General features: G+C 38.9%; 1 protein-coding gene across 1 annotated transcript in view; it reads right to left on the minus strand.

Moving 5' to 3' along the window:
• Positions 1–7495: 7495 nt before the first annotated feature.
• LOC136850539 (neural-cadherin-like) overlaps positions 7496–20695 on the minus strand; it is a 31262-nt gene continuing 18062 nt past the window's right edge. Inside the window, exons 5-14 of the mRNA XM_067124123.1 lie at positions 20453–20590; positions 17776–17922; positions 16021–16294; positions 13165–15449; positions 10238–11155; positions 9872–10061; positions 9128–9363; positions 8630–8853; positions 7973–8110; positions 7496–7669 (exon numbers count right to left, since the gene is read on the minus strand). Coding sequence (XP_066980224.1) covers positions 11027–11155; positions 13165–15449; positions 16021–16294; positions 17776–17922; positions 20453–20590 — 2973 coding nt within the window. The 3' untranslated portion in view covers positions 7496–7669; positions 7973–8110; positions 8630–8853; ... (1 more) ...; positions 9872–10061; positions 10238–11026. The remainder of the gene's footprint in view (positions 7670–7972; positions 8111–8629; positions 8854–9127; positions 9364–9871; positions 10062–10237; positions 11156–13164; positions 15450–16020; positions 16295–17775; positions 17923–20452; positions 20591–20695) is intronic.

Genomic DNA, 20695 nt, shown 5'->3' on the forward strand with positions numbered 1-20695 from the left:
GATAAAGATTTGAATTTGAATGCTCTCTCTCTCTCTTTTGTGAGAATAACCAATGTAAATTGGAAATAAAGATTTGAATTTGAAAGCTCTCTCTCTCTCTCTCTTTTGTGAGAATAACCAATGTAAATTGGAAATAAAGATTTGAATTTGAATGCTCTCTCTCTCTCTTGTGAGAATAACCAATGTAAATTGGAAATAAAGATTTGAATTTGAAAGCTCTCTCTCTCTCTTTTGTGAGAATAACCAATGTAATTGGAAATAAAGATTTGAATTTGAATGCTCTCTCTCTCTCTCTCTCTCTCTGGTGAGAATAACCAATGTAAATTGGAAATAAAGATTTGAATTTGAAAGCTCTCTCTCTCTCTTTTGTGAGAATAACCAATGTAATTGGAAATAAAGATTTGAATTTGAATGCTCTCTCTCTCTCTCTCTCTCTGGTGAGAATAACCAATGTAAATTGGAAATAAAGATTTGAATTTGAATTTGAATGCTCTCTCTCTCTCTTTCTCTCTCTCTCTTGTGAGAATAACCAATGTAAATTGGAAATAAAGATTTGAATTTGAATTTGAATGCTCTCTCTCTCTCTTTCTCTCTCTCTCTTGTGAGAATAACCAATGTAAATTGGAAATAAAGATTTTAATTTGAACGCTCTCTCTCTCTCTCTCTCTTGTGAGAATAACCAATGTAAATTGGAAATAAAGATTTTAATTTGAACGCTCTCTCTCTCTCTCTCTCTTGTGAGAATAACCAATGTAAATTGGAAATAAAGATTTTAATTTGAACGCTCTCTCTCTCTCTCTCTTTTGTGAGAACAACTAATGTAAATTGGAAATAAAGATTTGAATTTGAATCTGAACGCTCCCTCTCTCTGTCTCTGAATGAACGATGCATATTGTATTTCTTGATTCAAATTTCAACCGCTTTGTTCATCAACTAAAAAAGAATCTTATTGGAAATCTGAATCTACAGTAGGTTCGTCATTAAGAAAAGAGCAGCCACTGATTCTCGAGATCACATATTTCTGCACATCAGTGTCGACGTGAAAGTCCCCGGGTGAAATGAAAAAGAATCCTTACAATTTGTCCTATCACTGAAATGCCTTTCCAAAAAGAATTGACCACTGATGGACCATCCCTTTTCAAGGTAAGTTCAATACGGAAGGAGAAAATCTCTGATTTTGAATTCAGCCCCCTTTTCCCTAATGGATAAAGTTCTCACTGGTGAGGAACTTATCCTTTCTGCCACGTTTCTCGAAAGGTTATTTTGTTAAGTTCAGGAAAAGGTGCACTTTAGGAAAAGGGAAAATTCGAAAAGTCTAGCTAGACCTCAAAAGGCCTCCTATATGCTATAATCTTTCCGGATCATGCCAAGATTAGCGAACCCACTCGCTGCAGGGTTAGCTATTCTTTACAAGAAGATTATTGGGTTCGTTATTCTTTACATGGGGATAATCGGGTTCGCTGTTCTAGGCATGAACACTTCGGTACCAGACATTTGATCCTCAAGGGGCTAGTACTAAACAAGGCGAAATACATTTGACTCCCCCCTATCCCGGGGTTAGTATTAAACACGGCGAAACAGTGTAGATGAATCACTGTTTCGCCGTGTTTAGTATTAGCCCTCATGTGGATTAGTTCATTGCACCTACACACACACACACATATAATATATTTATATAAAAAAGTTATTTTGCACGTGTTATCATAAAGTTAGGTGCAGATATGGTCATCTGCTTCGCTTCATGAAAACCATTGTAACAAACATGATGGCTATAATTGCATATATATAGAGCCTTCACATTATTTTATTGGCATTGAACGCGAAGCTAAAAATACTGCTTTACGAATATTGAAGCGCGTTACGATGACTCATGTCCTTACTTATAACGATGAACGTAAAAATGGAGGTCTCGTCGCCATGAGCAAAATTTGTCGTTTCTGAAGATGAAGAGATAAAAAAATTTTTTAACATATAAGAGGAATCATTTCAAATTCATTTCTAAATATTATGTACGGCTAACAAACTTTCCGATTTTCGAGTTTTCCTTCTATCTAACTTCTCCTTAACCTGTTTGGTTAATGACGAAAAGCAATAACTGGCGATGATTATCATCCGGCTGATCCCAGTCGTGATAACTGCGAAATGCGGTTGGAAGAGAAAGGAAGTTACGTTATGATTATCAGTTATTTGGACGCCAGTGGAAGACCATTTTTCAAACGGGTTGATGATTATTTGATTTGAATCATGGGAAACAATGTGTTTCTTAATATACAGGCTTAAAATGAATAGTTCTGACGTAAAGGCATGAGACAAGGACGATGTTTCAATAATAATAATAATAATAATAATAATAATATTAATAATAATTACAGTAGCGCCTGCAGTAATGATAACCACGAGGATTATTGTGGCACATAGCGTTCTACTGCTTATACTAATGAGAGTTACTGGATTAATCATGTCGATGAACAGTTGATAGCGTTGTCTGTTCATATTCATCACTCATAATTTAGTTTATATACAGATGAATATATACTGTACATGTATATGATATACATATACACATATATATATATATATATATATATATATATATATATATATATATATATATATATATATATATATATATATTATTACGACAGTATTGTGTTTCATTCACGAGAACAATATTCTGAAACTCACAAACAACGTTACAAGAGACTTCAAAAAAAGGCCTGAATACGAAGCGATTATTTTTGAAACCCTTTTGCCCGAAGACAGTGAAAAATCGAAAGCGATCTTTCCCGGCCAAAGATATTGCATATTCTTCAGCTGAAGAGGAAGATTCCCAAAATGGCGAGCTTTACTGCACTGTGGCCTGAGGATGGCCAATAAAACTCCACCTCTCAACATTTGATTTATATTCCTGCTGCTGCTGCTGCTATAAACCTTAGAGATTTATTTATCTTTTTGGCTTCAGTTTTTGGTTCCTCATTTCGTAAGGTTTGTCTTACGTTCTTTCAGAGCTTTTGTGAAGGGGAGTGATATATATTCTCTCAAGAACGTCAGTTGGTGGGATCTCCGAGAGACAGTAAGACGGTTTGGGAAATGCATTTTGTTAAATGTCATCTCATGTCCTCATCCTAATCTCCTCTTTCTGCTCGAAAATAAAATTATTGAAATATTTCATGAATGTGGAATCGATGCTGCCCACGAAATAGTGACCGTGGGAAAAATTATAAAATGGTTTAAGCTAAATGTGAAAAGAATAATGGGGGAACATTTAAAGAATTTTACTGGCGTCTTCATAAATAAAGTTCGAATCTCCAAAATGTACCATCATCACCAGAGATAGATATAAGACGTACAAATACTAATGAAATGAAGATGGGAATTATGATTATAAAAAAACTAAGGTTAATTTTTTGATAATTAAGATTTTATATGTCAATTTCGGCTTTTTCCTGGATACCATTTTTTTTCTTATAATTCGTGTTTTTGTGTCCGCTAAAATGATCGACATTGTCAAACATATGTACGGTTCTTAACCCAACACTGTGCAAAAATTAAAATTTGGCACCAGTCATTATTATTATTATTATTATTATTATTATTATTATTAAGGTAACAAGTTAGTTGAAAAATTATAAAGAAGTAAAGATGAAACCACGAACGAGAATATATATATATATATATATATATATATATATATATATATATATATATATATATATATATATATATATATATATATATATACACACTTACACACACACACATATATATATATAAAGGCATACATAAATACAAGCAGAAATCCAATTCGAATCACAGTGGAGATATTATTGATTTTTTTTTTTTACAGTTCTATACGAAATTGTCGCTCTTTTCTTAAATCTTTAATTATTCATTAGTTCTGTGCAAACAATACAGTAGCAGGCATTTTGAGAGTGAGTCGAGACGGAAATTTGATTCTGTTTTATTATTATTATTATTATTATTATTATTATTATTATTATTATTATTATTTGAAGGGAGCACACCTCCTTTCAAGCAAGTCTCGTTCAAGAGAATGGCAGCATCAGCGGAACTGATTGTATATATATGTTTTTTTTATTATTATTATTTTCTTCTCATCAGGGCTAATATTTGCTAATAACTGGCCGATGTTCATAGTCTGGGTAAGGGAATGGTTTTTTGTAGGTTAATTTCAATATTATCACATCATATATGAAGTTAAAATTGGCGTGTGGTCGCCGTAGAGTTTCTAGGACTTGCAACGTAAATCTGGGACAATAATAACAAGAATTGAAAAGACCAAATATAAAATAAATTCCACCGATGATGTCATTCTCTTTAACAAGACTTATTATTATTATTATTATTATTATTATTATTATTATTCAGAATATGAGGCCTAATCATATGGAACAAGCCCAAAAAAGGGGCCACTGACTTGCAATTCAAGCTTCCAAAGAATTTGTTGTTCATTCGAAAGAAGTGACAGAAGATAACGGGAAGTACAGAAAGAGGGGATAAGTCATTAGAAAAACAGGTAAATTAACAAATAGATAAATAAATAAATAAAAATGTATGTAAAATAAATATTTCCTTTGCTGATCCACCTTTACTCGTTCAGGACATCGATGAGGTTTCGTTTCATGAGACACCACCTCGAAGCAGACCACAAATAAATTGGACGCAAAGGAAAACCAATAAAAAATGCGCTCAAGTTTCTTCGGAGCAATCGAGTTTCCCCTACGATATAATGCTGTATGAGCCGCGGCCCATGAAACTTCAACCACTGCCCGGTGGTGGCTTATCCTATTTCGTTGCCAGAAGCGCGAGTATGGCTAACTTTAACCTTAAATAAAATAAAAACCACTGAGGCTAGAGGGCTGAAATTTGGTATGTTTGATGACTGGAGGGTGGATGATCGACATACCAATTTGCAGCCCTCTAGCCTCAGTAGTTTTTAAGATGGAAGGTTTGGACACAACAAAATCCTCTCGACCCCAGATCATGAAACCCCTTCACTGAATACCAGTCACGGGGCCCGTCTTAGGGACGATTCTTGTGAACAGCCAAACAAAACCTTTAGTACATTATGTCACCACACCGACAAACAAACTAACCGAGCCAAAGCACGGCGATAATAACGTCGATTTCCTCTGGCTTTCACGTCGCTCCTGTGATTAAGAACTCCGGAACTTGATGCTCATTATGGCTCCATCCCTTTGTTCCAATCAGGTTTCTTTCCCAGTTTCCAGGAAGTGCAGGAGTGCAAGAATGAGTGCAAGAAAGGAATGTGAGCACAGTGCGTGTGGAGGGCATGACGTGCTGTTCTTGAGCTTATGGTATTGGCATTTAAAGCAACTGACGGTATGGAAGCTTTCATAGCAATGGTTCAGTGAAAGATTTAGCCCCTCAGTGCACCTCACGCGGTGCACTGTAGGCATTACTAATCGTTCTCCGCAGCGTTCATTCGACCTCCAGCTGTAACCCCTTTCATTATCTTTACTGCACCTCCATTCATATTCTCTTTCTTCCATCCTACTTTCCACCCTCTCCTAACAATTATTTCATAGTGCAACAGCGAAGTTTTCCTCCTGTTACGCCTTTTAAAACTTTTACTCTCAATTTCTCATTCAGAGCTGAAAGACCTCATAAGTCCCAGCGCTCGGTCTTCGGCCTAAATTTTATATTTCAATTCCTGTTCCATGAAAGATTTAGCACTTAGGGAATTGATATAGGAGGGCTGTTGTTTTGTTTTACAATGGAATTGCTTCTAAGAAGGAAACGGCTTATTACACACACACACACACACACACACACACACACACACACACACACACATATATATATATATATATATATATATATATATATATATATATGTGTGTGTGTGTGTGTGTGTGCATATATGTATATATATACATACACACATATATATATTATATATATTACTTTTTCTTTTTACTATTAAAACGCGTTTGTGACTTTGAAAGAGTCTTTATCTCCAGTGTGTTAGTTTCTGTATTTTCTTCGATGAGTGAACTGTTCACTTTTGATTTACTTTTTTCTAAATTCCATTTTTCCAAAATCAAGATTTCAGCTCATTCATGGTTTTCATTTTTTCACTTTCATTTACCACCAGCGAAGAGAACTAAACGCGGACTTCGAGTAAGCTAAGTCTTTGAGAAGTCTGATGATATTTTTCAAAAGCAAATTATTTTGACTTTCAAAAAATGTCATCACCGCCAGCCATCATGATTCTGAGATTGCAACCTCATTTAACATACGTTAGTACGAATAGTTCTTTTAGTCTCTTTCTGCCTTCAAATTTATGAGTCGACTATTCTTCGGCAATATCAGATTTGCCAAGGTGGGTATTTCCACAAATGCTGTGGCGGATTCCAAGTGCTGAGAGCTACCCTTTGTAGTTGGTACTCATATCAACAACGTGATGGATTTAGAAATTTTCGTTCTTTGTGCAAAAAGAGTAATTTCCTCTGCCTTCATTGTGAAGGGAGCGCAATTATAGTCTCTTCAGAAGATCTGTCCACTGGAGGCGGCGTCAGTAACTCACAATTTGTGACGCCAGTTATAGTAGTTGCCAATCAATCAATCAATCAATCTGTCCGCTAGAATTTTTCCGAGAAGATTCAATTTTCATTCACACAACTGGTCCTGCATCGATCTATTCGACATCATTTTGTTTCTTCTTGAGTCAGGTATTTGATGTCAGGTTCTTGCCTAATAGTTTTCCTCCTGCGTGGAAATTAGGGCTTGTTCAAGCAAAATGGGAAGCCGTATTCAAGCAAAATGGAAATCTGTATTCAAGCAATTTAGTTCTTCTCGAGTCATGCATATGTTTCAGGTTCTTGCCTAATAGTCTTGCTCCTGCATGGAAATTAGGGTTTTTTCAAGCTAAATGGGAATCTGTGTTCAAGCAAATTTACCACTTTGCTTGCTTGGATCTCTCACGTGGTCATTAGTCAGCGGCTTGTGAATATAGAAATCAATTCGTGTTGCCTCTTCCGCACTAGGACACAAAATATGAGTTATAAATCTTGACAATATTTACATGGCGAACGACACAGTGCAGTTTCCATTGGAGATCAAGTTCATTGCCTTATTTACTGGGGCTTTCTACAAACAAAATAGGATCAAATAAACCAAAACTACTATGACTTCTACTGCTACTACTACTAATACTACTGCTACTACTATTACTACTACTAATAATAATAAGAATAATACAGAAAGAGGTCACCCAACTATACTACTGATCTTGGTGAAAATCAACAACTGACGTATTCAATATTTCACTTTCTGCCGGACTGAGGCGTCTGTCTCAGGTCGCATCATTCTGGCCTAAACAGACTCTCGCTTCTGAAGCCACTTGATGCATCTTTCAGCTTTGGAATCCTCAATAAAACGTCTTCTCACTTAGGGGAACCAGATTCGTCACGTCTTTGTGTCAAGAAGAATCAAGCGAAAAATACTCAAATTTTATCATTTAATACTTTTAATAAACTTGAAACGGCTCTTCTCGGTGGTCATCACGACCTCAGGTCACGCCCTTCGTCTGGGACACTCCTTAGGGTCAGGGTCTGACTTTCTGCAGTAGATAGGACCATGGGTACTTCAGGGGAGCTTTTGACCAGTCTGCTCACCATCGTACCTGGAACAAAGACGGAGGGACAGTGAGTGAATGCCGTCGATGGTTATTCGGATTGAGAGAGAGAGAGAGAGAGAGAGAGAGAGAGAGAGAGAGAGAGAGAGAGAGAGAGAGAGATAGGGTCATTCATCCAAAGCGTAGTTAAGAATCATTTCCATGATACTCTAAGCTCTAGGTAAAGGCGCGTAAAGAAGTCTGTATGCATAACAAGCAACGAAAACTTGTCGGGTTCCAATCCGCGTCCATTTTGAAAGTAAGAATTCGGGTGTGACAGGAACTGTGGACGATGTCCTTCAGTCATCTTACCTCCTCCTTTGCCATTCGCGGTCGATCCACTGTGGGTGCGTTCCACACGAAGGATATTTGGCAGAAGTTCAGAAGGATTTGTACCCTTTATGTTTCTAATAACATCAACGCTGGACAAATTGCTTCCTTTTACGGCATCTAGAAAGAGCGAGAGATATTTTTTGTTATTATATGATTCTCGTGACAAAAGTAAATTATATATTTAAACGTCTCCACAGATTAATTCACAATGTAAAACTAAAGGTATTTGTCTGTGCAAATAGCTAATTAAAATACGAGCACAATGAAGATTAGACTAATGGCTTAATGCTCATTTGTAACTGTCGTCAGTCTAAGAGTAAAGCTCTCTTTACTTTCCCCAGGATTTAGTAGTGTGAGAAAGGGACATAAACATAAATACATTATGATAGAGGAATAAAGACATGCTGTACGCATGTAGAAAATGAAAATACACACAAAAACAAGAGTAGCATAAAATAGGCCTATATTCCGGTTGACAATACTCCGGCCCTGATCTCTGCTAAAAGCAGGAGTGTCGGTGACAGACAAGCGCGCAAGTGTGAAATATAACGACTTTGGCAGGATTAGAGATTTCGATTAACTGTCTTCAGAAAGTATTTGGGGATACTCCTTACACTTCTCAGATTCGTGTCCCACCTGATGTGTAACGTGTGAAAACCTCTTCACGGCGGTGGTCAGTAACGGGGGAAGAGCAATTGCTGTGAGATCGAGGGTCGTGCTTGCTGAGACGCCTTCATTTTCAGCCCTCTCGAGTTTGGAGTCGCCAACGGTGTAGGGGCGTTTCATTTGGCGCCTTTCTCTTCTCTCCGCTCGTCTTCGACGCTTCCGCTTTCTGTACACCACGAACACCATGACCCCAACTTGGAGGTGTGACAAATGGGAAAAGACTGTGCTGAATCCTCTGTTATGATTCCCATCTCAACGAATGGGAGACAAATTCTGTTTACGTTGTGGATTTCATGCGTCTTTTGTTTCGGATACAGTCATCCAATTTGCAATGATATCAAATCATTTTCTACGTTACACAAGCATGTGTTACCACAAATCTATAAAACATAATATTCTTTCTTTCACTTACAACTACGACTTTAAGTACTACCAATAATAAAACTGACAATAATATCGAAAACTTACCAATTACGATAATTAGGCAAGATATGACGAAGGCCACTACCCCCAAAGCAAGCCGGGGTCCAGTTGACTCGTTCGGCCATTGGCAGTTCATACCAAGGAAGCCCCGTGCGCAGCTGCAGGAATAGGATGCCCCCTGAACGTAACATGTGCCGCCGTTCATGCACGGGTCGTTCAAGCAGACGTCTATCTGCACACATTTCATGTGGTCGCTCGAGAGGACGCTGCCTTCCTTGCAACTGCGTGCAGCATTTGCACAGCACGAAAATGAAGAACAGAGCAGACATTATTTTCCATGAAGCAGACACTGCTGAGTTTTCTGCTTTTATACCCAGCGATGTATATGACTTTCAGGGTTAAATTAAGACAATAATAATAATCTTATTAATAACAAGGACAACAACAACGACAATAATAATAATAATGATACGAAGAAGAAGAAGAAGAAGGCTTTGGAGCGTTGCATGAATAAGCATTTGAACATTACCATTTATTAAAGTAAAGGATGAAAGAAGGAAATAACCTTCAGAGGAAGCCAAAATTAAAGTGGAAATCGTAGAGGACACAAGACTAACATCATGATTAAGTACTGGGAAGTTACCCTGCTCCTTTTTCCCAGCGTCTTGTGACATACAAGGATTTGACGGTCAATCTGGGGCCATTAAAACATTCGCATAAAAAAGTGACAGATGTAACTGGCAGAACTGGAACTGAACAACAGTTACCAAAACATCTCATCCCACCAACCTACACTTGTGTTTCATCCACAGGCTTTTGCAGATGAAAGGGGCCAAACATTCAACGTTGACGCACTGGTCTTGTGAGACGCAGTTTTCGACGACGTTTTGAAAGAGTGCTGCCTGCGCCCACCGAGTTCCGTTGGTATTTGGTGGCAGGGGAAGAGGTCGGCCATCTAAACGAACATCATCAATACAGCCTGAAAAGACGCAACACCATCCGGGCAACAGGAATAAAAACAATGGATGTTAGTCAAGAACGTCATATGTCAGAGATTATAAGGTTTATATTTTGATTTTAAGGACTTTTAATGACTTTACAGATCTCAAATGTATTTCTAGTATAAAACTCAGCTCTTGCTAAAGTAGAACAAACCTTGTTTATAATCTCCGTCAACGGTTAACTGATCTACTCCCGAGTAACGAACTTTCCCACCAACAACGATCCCTTCCTGGAGATCGACATCCATCAACAAGTGCCTCGAGCCACTCCTGTAGGATTCATTGTACCACTTTCCATCACCTTCGTCCAGAGAAAGGATGACGTTGACTCCAAAGCGTGCAACGGCTGCCAGATGCCACTCGCCGTCACTCACATTCACGTGAGACAGCTGAACAGTTTGCTCTTCTTTCGAATGACTGTTTGTGTTGAAACGGAAGAGCAGACGACTGTCTTCAATCTGGAGAGTACCGAATTCTTGATTGTACTGATTAGCCACATGCAAGAGCACTCCTTCTCCCTCCCACGTTCGGAATCGCAGTTGAATGTTCATGCTATAAGTGTTTGGTTTGAAGGAAAGAGCGTATTTTACGTAAGAGACGTTGCCGAAATAAGCTGGGACTGTGCGCTGACTGCAGGTTGTTCCTGCCCACCCAGGATCACACACACAGACTGGATGGTGGAGGGAGCCTTCGCAGGTCCCGTGAGAACAGAAGTTATTAGACTCTGTGCCTTTGCTCCCCCTGCATATCTCCTCGAACGGTTTACATTTCAAAGAAGTGTTGTTCTGGAGGAGAGGCTGCGAAAAGTCATAAAAGTGTCCGTTCAGCATCAGGTTCCTGATGCACCCAGAGAAAGGCTGTACATCTAGAGTGGATGTACTATGGGGATTTTTCTGAAAGGAATAATACCGAATTCCCCCAACTTGCAGTGGGCCATTAAGATTCAGGTATCTGCTGTAAGGGGAACCTGACTTTCTGCTCGGCAACTTGATGTATCAAACATTCCTTTTAGTTGTTTGTGTGGTTCTTGAACAACTGCTGTCATGCAGTGATCCACTTCCATGCTCACACTCTGTTGGTTGATAATGTGTAACAAGAGTAGCAAAAGTTAGAAGATTCTTATGAATGGTTGCAAATGAATGAATTCTCTTAATTGAGACTAGATAACATTACAATAAATTCTCTTAAATCAGGCTAGATAATATTACGATAAAAGTTACACAATTAAATTCCCCTAGCCAAAAATTTATTGAATATGGTTAAAGTATATAAAAACCAACTTTTTTCCTGGTACTCCATACATTAGTAATGCTTGGAATATGATGAAGAACTCATTATACTCTTAATAAGTTTTGTTATGGGTTAAAGAACATTTATATTACAATGTGTTGATGTTAACACTTAATGGGCAAATGTGCCTTTAAACTTGGGAAGCATATACATATATATATATATATATATATATATATATATATATATATATATATATATATATATATATATATATATATTATAGTATATAATTATATGCCGCCATGGTGGTGCAGTGGTATGATTCTCGGCTACCAGTCGAGAAGGTCGGGGTTCAAATCCCGTCGCTCACTGAAGGCTCCGATTGCGGCACTGCAAAAATCTGGCAGCCTGTCAACCTAGTGGTCCGAAAAAACCCGAGAGGTTCAGTAGGAGAATAGGTACCAGCCCTCGGGCTGGGGAGTTAAACAGTGGGCCTAGCAACACAATGGCCACGTGTCATAGATGTTGGGACCTGTCCCCCACTGGCTGTTGGCCTAAGAAACAGGAGATCAGTGCCTGACCTATGAGCCTACAGAGACCCAGAAGGACTTTAGCTAACTTTAATATATATGTGTGTGTGTACGTGCATGTATGTGTCATTGGTCTTAGTAAGCTAGGAACTGCGAGTCACGTGGCACTGGAAATTCATTAGTGTCCTTAGTCAATAAATCGTCTTTGTATTCCATAATGTAATTGGACACACACAATTTAGACATGCCCTCCAGTTCCAGGAATATGGGCGTGCTAAAAACCTCCTGGTTTATAAATACCAAGGACAAATGGAAAACTGGAAAACAGACCGTAAGAATTCTGAACCAGATTGGAAAGATAGAAAAGCTAGAAAATCAGCTCAAGAGATAGGAACTGGATATCTTACCTATTGCTGAATCAACAGAAGGGGAAAAGAGACTGGAAGGAGTAAAATATATATTCATTCATGAAGAGCAAGTAGAACTGGCAGAGAAGTAAGCATGATCTTAATGCCAAATGCAGAAAAAGCATGTGCTGCCTCAACAGCAGTGAGCAGTCAATTACCGCTGGCAAAATTTAAATCGAACCATTGCATATGAGTATTATAGTGCATAATGCCAACGAATAAACTCTCCAAAGAAATAAGAGATGAATGACAGTCATATGAACCAAATAGGTCCCACAACTGCAAATCAAGAGAGAAAGGGACGAAATACCACTAGAGGGAGAGATGATTAATAAGGTTGAACCTTAAATTTTCCTGGTTCGCTAGAGTTGGGATGTCAAGATTAAAAAAAATGGAGAACAAACAGACTAAAATTGCACATGAAAGTAAAATTATACATAGTCTAGATACTCTAGTACAATCTGTATTGCTAAATAAGCAGGTATCATGGTATGAAAATGAAACTACGTTTGAGATATTTTTTTCAATTTGAAAATAAATCTTAAAGCATACAGGAACCAAACTGCAGGATAAAGTGATAAATGATACCACAAGGGAAATTATAGAAGTTCCATATTCAGATGATATGATGATGAGAGGAAGTAAGAGATAGCTTGGACAAGTTCTCTGCACAACCCCTGGGAGAATAGTCTGGGATAGTGTCAGCTTGGCTCCTGTTGGCACCAGAAAGGTTGGAAGACCCAGAACTACTTTGATGAGAACTACGATTTGGGAAGCTGATGATGAGCGGAGGTTTGTGGAAAGGCATGAGAACGAGAGAAACAGAGAGAGGTAATAAATACCAAAATTAGACTCAAACAACGCTAAATATTTCACATTACCAAGTTCAAATTATAGAGGACTATACTTACCCTAGTGTCCAAAAACAAATCGACTCTGTGCCATCGCCCGTCTGCCAGATTTTCCGTTCCGTTAACCTTCAGTTGAATCGTACCAGAGCCATAGTCAGTCAGGAGCCTCAACTGCCCATTTTCAATCTCAAGCAAAATGAAGTCGGAGGTGAAACGCCCCCTCTCCCAAGACAGAGCCAAGGCGTCATTGTAGAATATGAGTCCATGTTTATGCACAGTCACAAACTCTACACTTACGTGGTTCTTGTCACATGTTGCCAGACTTGGGAACCAGCTATAGCCACTACCTTCAAACGTCCTTGTTAACATCTGGCACCTTGGACCTGGAGGTCCTTTAGAGCATGCACAGTGAGTCCCGTCTTTTTCTCTGATGCATTTTCCAGGGTTTTTACAGGGATTAGGGGAACACGCTGTTTGTTTTTTTACATTTGCTATGGAAAAATCATTTGCTTGACAGGCACATTCAGGGATCACATTAACGTTAACACTAACGACTGAGGTTCTATTAGCATCTACTAAGTAAGGCTCATCAGAAATGACGAGTTTGCTTGTGCAAGACCCGTCACAAGGCACATTTTCATCAAGGCATTCACTTATTCCAATCATTATGATGCTTATGCCTATCTTCGTTTCAATAACATTTTTTTGCTCCATTAGGAGAGCACTTAATAGCCCTGCCTCAAAGTAGTAGCCATCAAAGACAGTAAACCGAATATCCGTCACTGGTGGTCTACTTTGGCTAAGTTTCAAACTGAAGATGTGGACGTTATCTGCATCTGTGTTCAGCATTTCTGAAATTTCTCTTCTAAACAAATCAGCCTTACTTGGCACAGAATCATTTACAAGGTAATACCAGGTCTGAATAAAATTATCATCTGTTGTGTCAGCAATTCTCAGAGAAGCAGCTTGTTGAACAACTCTCTCAGGAATGTAACTGACACTTACAGTGACACTAGCTTTGACGTTATACTGCGAATGTTTGTGGTCATGGACAAGAAACTCCAGGAAATATTCTCCCCTTCTCGTAGCAGCAACCATGGTGATCATACCAGAATCTTCATCCAAGATAAAATTGGGATGTGGTTTACCACTCCAATTAAAGGTTTTGTCTACCAAGTCCCAGTCGTCAGGGTCATTCACATAGACGCGGCCAATTTGGGTTTCCTGGGATATGCTCTTATGTGTATATACCAAGACACGTTTCTCTCCTGGATTCATTGGGTTGTCATTTTCATCTCCTATGGTTATAACGAGAGTAGAAGTGCCAGTCATAGGTGGATGCCCTGAGTCTACTATAACGATTGGCAGGTGGTATTCCTTCAGCATCTCTCTATCAAAACTTCCAAGTGAAGATACTACTGCAGTTCCCTGACCATTGTCCCCTGTGGTATTGTGCTCCACTGAAAACAAAGACCAGATTTCAGCAGCGGATGATGACGAATCTAATGCAAAGTGGAATGGGGGCCCATTGCCTCTAGTGGTGTCATCGTCATCTACTGCAGACACCTCAATAATTTTTCTTGAAGGTTGATTTTCTGGTAGAATAGGAAAATACTTTCTACTGAACCTTGGTGCATTGTCATTTTCATCCAGAACATTGACGATCAAGCTAGCCGTACTAGTCTTTTGGGGGATGCCATCATCAGAGGCCTTGATAAGTATAAGATGTCGAGGAACAGTCTCTCTGTCTAATGGACGCTGGAGTTTCACAGTGCCATCGTTGCTAACTGAAAACTGTCGCAGCTTGTCTGACTGTGAGTCTACCGTGTACGAAATCTTGCCCCTTCCCTCATTATCCACATCAGTAGCGACAAACGTACTTATGGCTGAACCGACGATCATTTTTTCAGAGATGCTCACCTCTACTGTATCTTCCTTAAAAACTGGAGCATTATCATTCACATCCTTTATTCTTATCTCTACCCAGGAAGAAGCGGTACGTGCTTCTGCTGTGACCTCTCCGACATCCGAAACGACGATCTGAAACTCAAAGCCTGACCTCTGCGACGGGTCTTCGAAATCCAGAGGTTTAGCCAGTCTGATCGCTCCGATCCCATCGCCGATGGCCTCTATGGTAAACACATCTGCCGCCACTTTGTAAGCTTCTGGAATCTCGAAATGGAAGTCGTTCGCTTCGTCGTCATCGAGAACGGTGACGTTGAGGATGGTTCTGTTGGCGATGAAGGGCTCCTCTGATTCCTCAGCTTCGGCTCTCCAGAAGGCCTTTGTGAATCGCGGTGGAGAGTCGTTGGTGTCTAGCACGAGGACGTCGGCTGTGGCTGTGCCTGCAGGGATGGAGGGGAGGGCTGTGACTGCATGAGGAAGTTGGGGGGGGGGTGAAAATGACAGAGGAGGAGAGGAAAAGAAATGACGGCATAAATGCCGGGAAAAAATGAACGCATGGAGGAGGCGAGGTAGGTGGAAAAGAAGGCTGAGAATTGGGAGAAGGAGGAAAGGTTACGGTGAAAGACAAGACAAGGAGGAAGGAGAGAAATGAAAATAGAAGTATCGAAGTGGAGAATAAAGATAATGAAGATAAAAGGAAGTGGAAAAGGTAGAAAACGGGGAACAATGAAATAAGGGAGTCATGTGAAGTTAATATAATTTCTAGTTACTCAGAACACTTGCAGCAAAGTAATTGCTGTTCTTGAACAGTTGTAATGATTACAGCCAATCAAGAGAGAGAGAGAGAGAGAGAGAGAGAAATTTAACAGTAAAGTATCTGGTGTCACACACACACACACATACACACACACATACAGATTAAACAGCAAATTATCTGGTGTCACAGAGAGAGAGAGAGATTTAACGGTAAATTTTCTGAGGTCACAGAGAGAGAGAGAGAGAGAGACTTACCGTTGAGACCTCCTCCATCCATGGCCACGACCTGGAGGGAATATTGGGGCGTCTTCTCCCGATCGAGACAGCAGATACTCGTCGTGATCTGGCCGCTGGTCTCGTCGATGCCGAACACGAGACGCCCCGTGGCTTCGTCGATGGCGTTCTTCGTGATCGAGTAAGTGATCCTGGCGTTGGCTCCTTCGCTGGGGTCGTCGCGGTCCTCCGCCTCCATCTGGGCCACGAAAATTCCCCTCTCTCCGTTTTCTGTGACGTTGCAACGGTACACAGCCTGAGGGCATCATTGCATGTTCAGAGTGGTTTCTGCATAATGCTCAGTATATATATATATGTATATATATATATATATATATATATATATATATATATATATATATATATATATATATATATATATATATATATATATATATATATATATATACAGATACACATATCTGTTGAAAGTCACCAGTAGAATCCAGAATCTAGAGAGTGACAGAGAGAGAGAAGTATACCTTAGTTTAACCAGACCACTGAGCTGGTTAACGGCTCTCCTAGGGCTGGCCCTAAGGATTAGATTTATTTTACGTGGCTAAGAACCAATTGGTTACCTAGCAACGGGACCTACAGCTTATTGTGGAATCCGAACCACATTATAGCGAGAAATTAATTTCTATCCCCAGAAATAAATGCCTCTAATTCTTCATTGGCCAGCCAAGTAGGTTCTCGACAGCTCTCGTTATGAATATAGATTTCTATTATATATTTACATTTACACCACTGTGGATTTCTTCACCAATAATAATAATAATAATAATAATAATAATAATAATAATAATAATAATAATAATAATTTTTCAATTTTTAAAAATTTTTGTAATTGAAAAAAATTGATAAGATGAAAAGATGAACCCTATTCATATGGAACAAGCAGCCCACCAAAGGGGCCACTGACTTGAAATTCAAGCTTCCAAAGAATATTATGGTGTGCATTAGGAAGAAGTAAAAGGAGGTAAATGGGAATACAGAAAGAGAATAATATGAACAGTAGTGCACTAATGAATATTTGGATCAACTAAAGATAAGCACCTCCTGTGGAAAAAAAAGGCCCACTTGCAATTATAAACAAATGTTTGTATCATTCCAAACTTCATAAAAAAAATGAGATGCCTCTCAATGCTTCTCCTTGTCGATCCGAATATCTTAACTGGCATGACATTATTGTGGGATCTATAAGGCCTTATTTCCTATTTTCCTCAAACAAACTTCTTAAACAATGCCACCAGTGCAAGAGAAACCTTATACCCGAAACGAAACGGGCACTAATACCCACCCTATATGGAAGAATATCCCAGCAGTGGAGTTTATCAGTTGTCAGAAAATCTTTGGCTTTGCAAGAGGCGATGGAGTCAGTCTGAGTGAGTGTTTGTGTGCGTGTTTGTGTGTGTGTGCTTGTGAGAATTTCATAGAAGAAAAAATATGAGTATTATAAGTATATATATTTATATATATGTATGTGTTTATGAGAATTTCATAATAGAAAAATGATATATATATATATATATATATATATATATATATATATATATATATATATATATATGTGTGTGTGTGTGTGTGTGTGTGTGTGTGTGTGTGTGTGTTTCTGCCCCAAGTGCATACATAAGATGACCAGAAATTCCTAGCCAGAACAATGGGCATGGAAAGAGATAAAAAAACTTCCTTCCACCATTACCGAAGACTCATACTCACACAAGCTTTCCTCCTCACCTGCTTGAAGACCGGAGGACTGTCATTGATGTCCTTGACGGTGACAGTGACTTCGCTGTATCCAACGAGGCCCTTCCCTCCCTCGTCTTGGGCGAACACCGTCAGCGCCCACACTGGGCGCCCCTCGGGCGAGTCTCGGTCGAGGGGCTTCCGTTGCAAGGGATAACATCACTGGTCAGTCATTTCATACGTTATGTATCTAATTGAATTATGTAGCTATGCAGAGACTCGGGGCATAATTATATAAGTACACTGTCATTAACTCGCGCTCAGATATATATATATATATATATATATATATATATATATATATATATATATATATATATATATATGTATGTATATGTATATATATATATATATATATATATATATATATATATATATATATATATATATATATATATATATATATATAGAAATAATCAACACACAACCACGAGTGGAACAGAAATAAATTTCTGACTCACATCAGGATCGAACCCAGGTCTTTCCTTGCCTTTCACTTGAAAGACCTGGGGTTCGATCCTGATGTGAGTCAGAAATTCATTTACATATATATATAAGTAAATATATATATATGTATAAGTAAATATATATGTATATATACACACACAGAGATATATATGAATCATCATTCAAGCAATTCACGTATTCACAGATTCAGTATGAATATTCCAGACATCGTTCGTTCTCGGGCAAATTCAAAGCCCCCTCGAAAGTGGAATCATAAACGTAGCTGAGAAAATATCCAGTGCCCCAAAAGATTCCGTTAGGCCTACGGTTTAGTTCTAACAGATCAAAGCGAGGGGCTCATTCCATTTGGTGAGAGAAACAATGAACATCACGTATTGTAACGACGATATAATCCGCACAATTACCACATCAGCAAAACCAAGTTCAAGTCTAAGGCTACAGACTAATTAATCAGTCTGTTGGCAATGTTTCCCTTGGCACTCGTCTCAACATTCAGGCTGAAAACGCGTCCAAAATGACCTTCATTGATCAAACCCTGAGTCTCTCAATAACCTTGGCTTCAGGTGATGAACTGTCAATCACACACACACAAGCAAACTAATCAAGTGAAGTCTGAATTGAATTCTTCAATCGCTATAATTATCAAGATTCAATCGCCAGTCTTTTTCACTCATTGTGTTAAATTACTGTTCAACTGCCTTCAAATAATCCAGCAATCCTGCAGACGTTCATTCATTTATTCAAATCTAATTCTCCTTTTTATTCAACGTGCAGTCTCTCTCACATTCTCAATTATATGTCATTATCTGTGAGCAGCAAATCTGACTGGGTATATTAGCCATTGTTTCATGTTACCTCAAACTTTTATTTTCTTAACTTCCCCTGTTTTCGGATTTCGAAACCACACGCAACCACTTCTCTCTCTCTCTCTCTCTCTCTCTCTCTCTCTCTCTCTCTCTCTCTCTCTCTGAGGTATATTACAAAAAAGTCACAGTCCACGTGTTGCGGAAATCCTTGTACCTGACATAAAAAAGCGCACCTTGGAACTGTCGTTCACGGAATCTCTCTCTCTCTCTCTCTCTCTCTCTCTCTCTCTCTCTCTCTCTCTCTCTCTCTCTCTCTCTCCGGTAACAATATACACAGAAAATAATTCATAGACGTACAAAGAATATTTCATGTTGTTTACCAAGCACTACATGGTGTTCATTCTTTCTTTTAGCGAAATCACATGCTACACTTCCTTCTATTTTCTTTCGTATTATTCAGGGATTTTTCGAAAGAGTGTGCATTTTGAATGAAAGGGAGTTTAATTTGATAACTAGAAGATTTTATGTAAATGAGAAAGGGCTTTTTTTAGTCGTAAAAAAAACTAAACTAATTGTAATAACAATGCATTGTAATGTTTGAAAGGAATCAGTAATAGTATGTTCCTTTGTGTTTTGCAAATCTCTCCCAGGAGTAATGTATTGCAAGAAAAGACTTATGCATGCAGTAGGTTTCCACATCTGCAATATTTGCTATGCCTGGTATTTTATTACAAGCAGCCAGAGAATTGAATGCCTTGCCTTGTAACCAGATCTGATGCGTAGAATTTGAAATAATGAGTCTTACTTTGCGGACAATGGTAATATACAAAGCAAATCTTGCAACTGAACATCTAACCAGTAGGAGGGTAGTGCAGTCAGTGAACCTCAAGTGGTGCACTGCAGGCATTACATAAGGTTCTTTGCAGCGTCCCCTCGGCCCCTAATCGCAACCACTTTCATTCCTTTTACTGTACCTCCATTCATATTCTCTTTCTTCCATCTTGCAATCCACCCTCTCCTAACAATTTTTCATAGTGCAACTGAGAGGTTTTCCTCCTGTTACACCTTGAAAACATTTCCATTCTCAATTTCCCTTTCAGCGTGGAATGACCTCAGAGTTTCCCATCGCTTGGCCTAAATTCTATACTCCATTCTATACATATACAACTGAAAATCTGAGCCTGAAATCTGATATATCGTATGTATGCAGACAATAATAAATTTTGGGACATAGTTTAGGAAACAGGATTAAAACTGAGACAAAAATATAATGAAAATCTGCCATAATGAGTTTTGCTGTGTTAAGTGAAAACGAGAGTAGAAGACTAAAGTAGACGATGATGCAAGGTATGACAACATTGTGGAATCTGTAGAAAACGAAGTTTCCTCCTTACCTTCCTGACGAAGATCTCCCCACTCGTGGGATCGACGGCGAAGTGGGAATCACCTGGGCTTTGGACGTCGATTCCTTCGCCCGAGAGGGAAAAAACGACGCCTCTCCCCCCGTCCGAATCAGCATCAGTCACGCTCACCTGAACGAGAAGAAGAAGAAGGAGAAGAAGAGGAGGAGGAGGAGGAGGAGGAAGGAGAAAGTGCAGTTTCCCTCTTTCCGTTTCTTATCTCGTAACAAACCTCGC

This window comes from Macrobrachium rosenbergii, chromosome 22 (genome assembly GCF_040412425.1).
Source record: "Macrobrachium rosenbergii isolate ZJJX-2024 chromosome 22, ASM4041242v1, whole genome shotgun sequence".
NCBI classification, from domain to species: Eukaryota; Metazoa; Arthropoda; class Malacostraca; order Decapoda; family Palaemonidae; genus Macrobrachium; species Macrobrachium rosenbergii.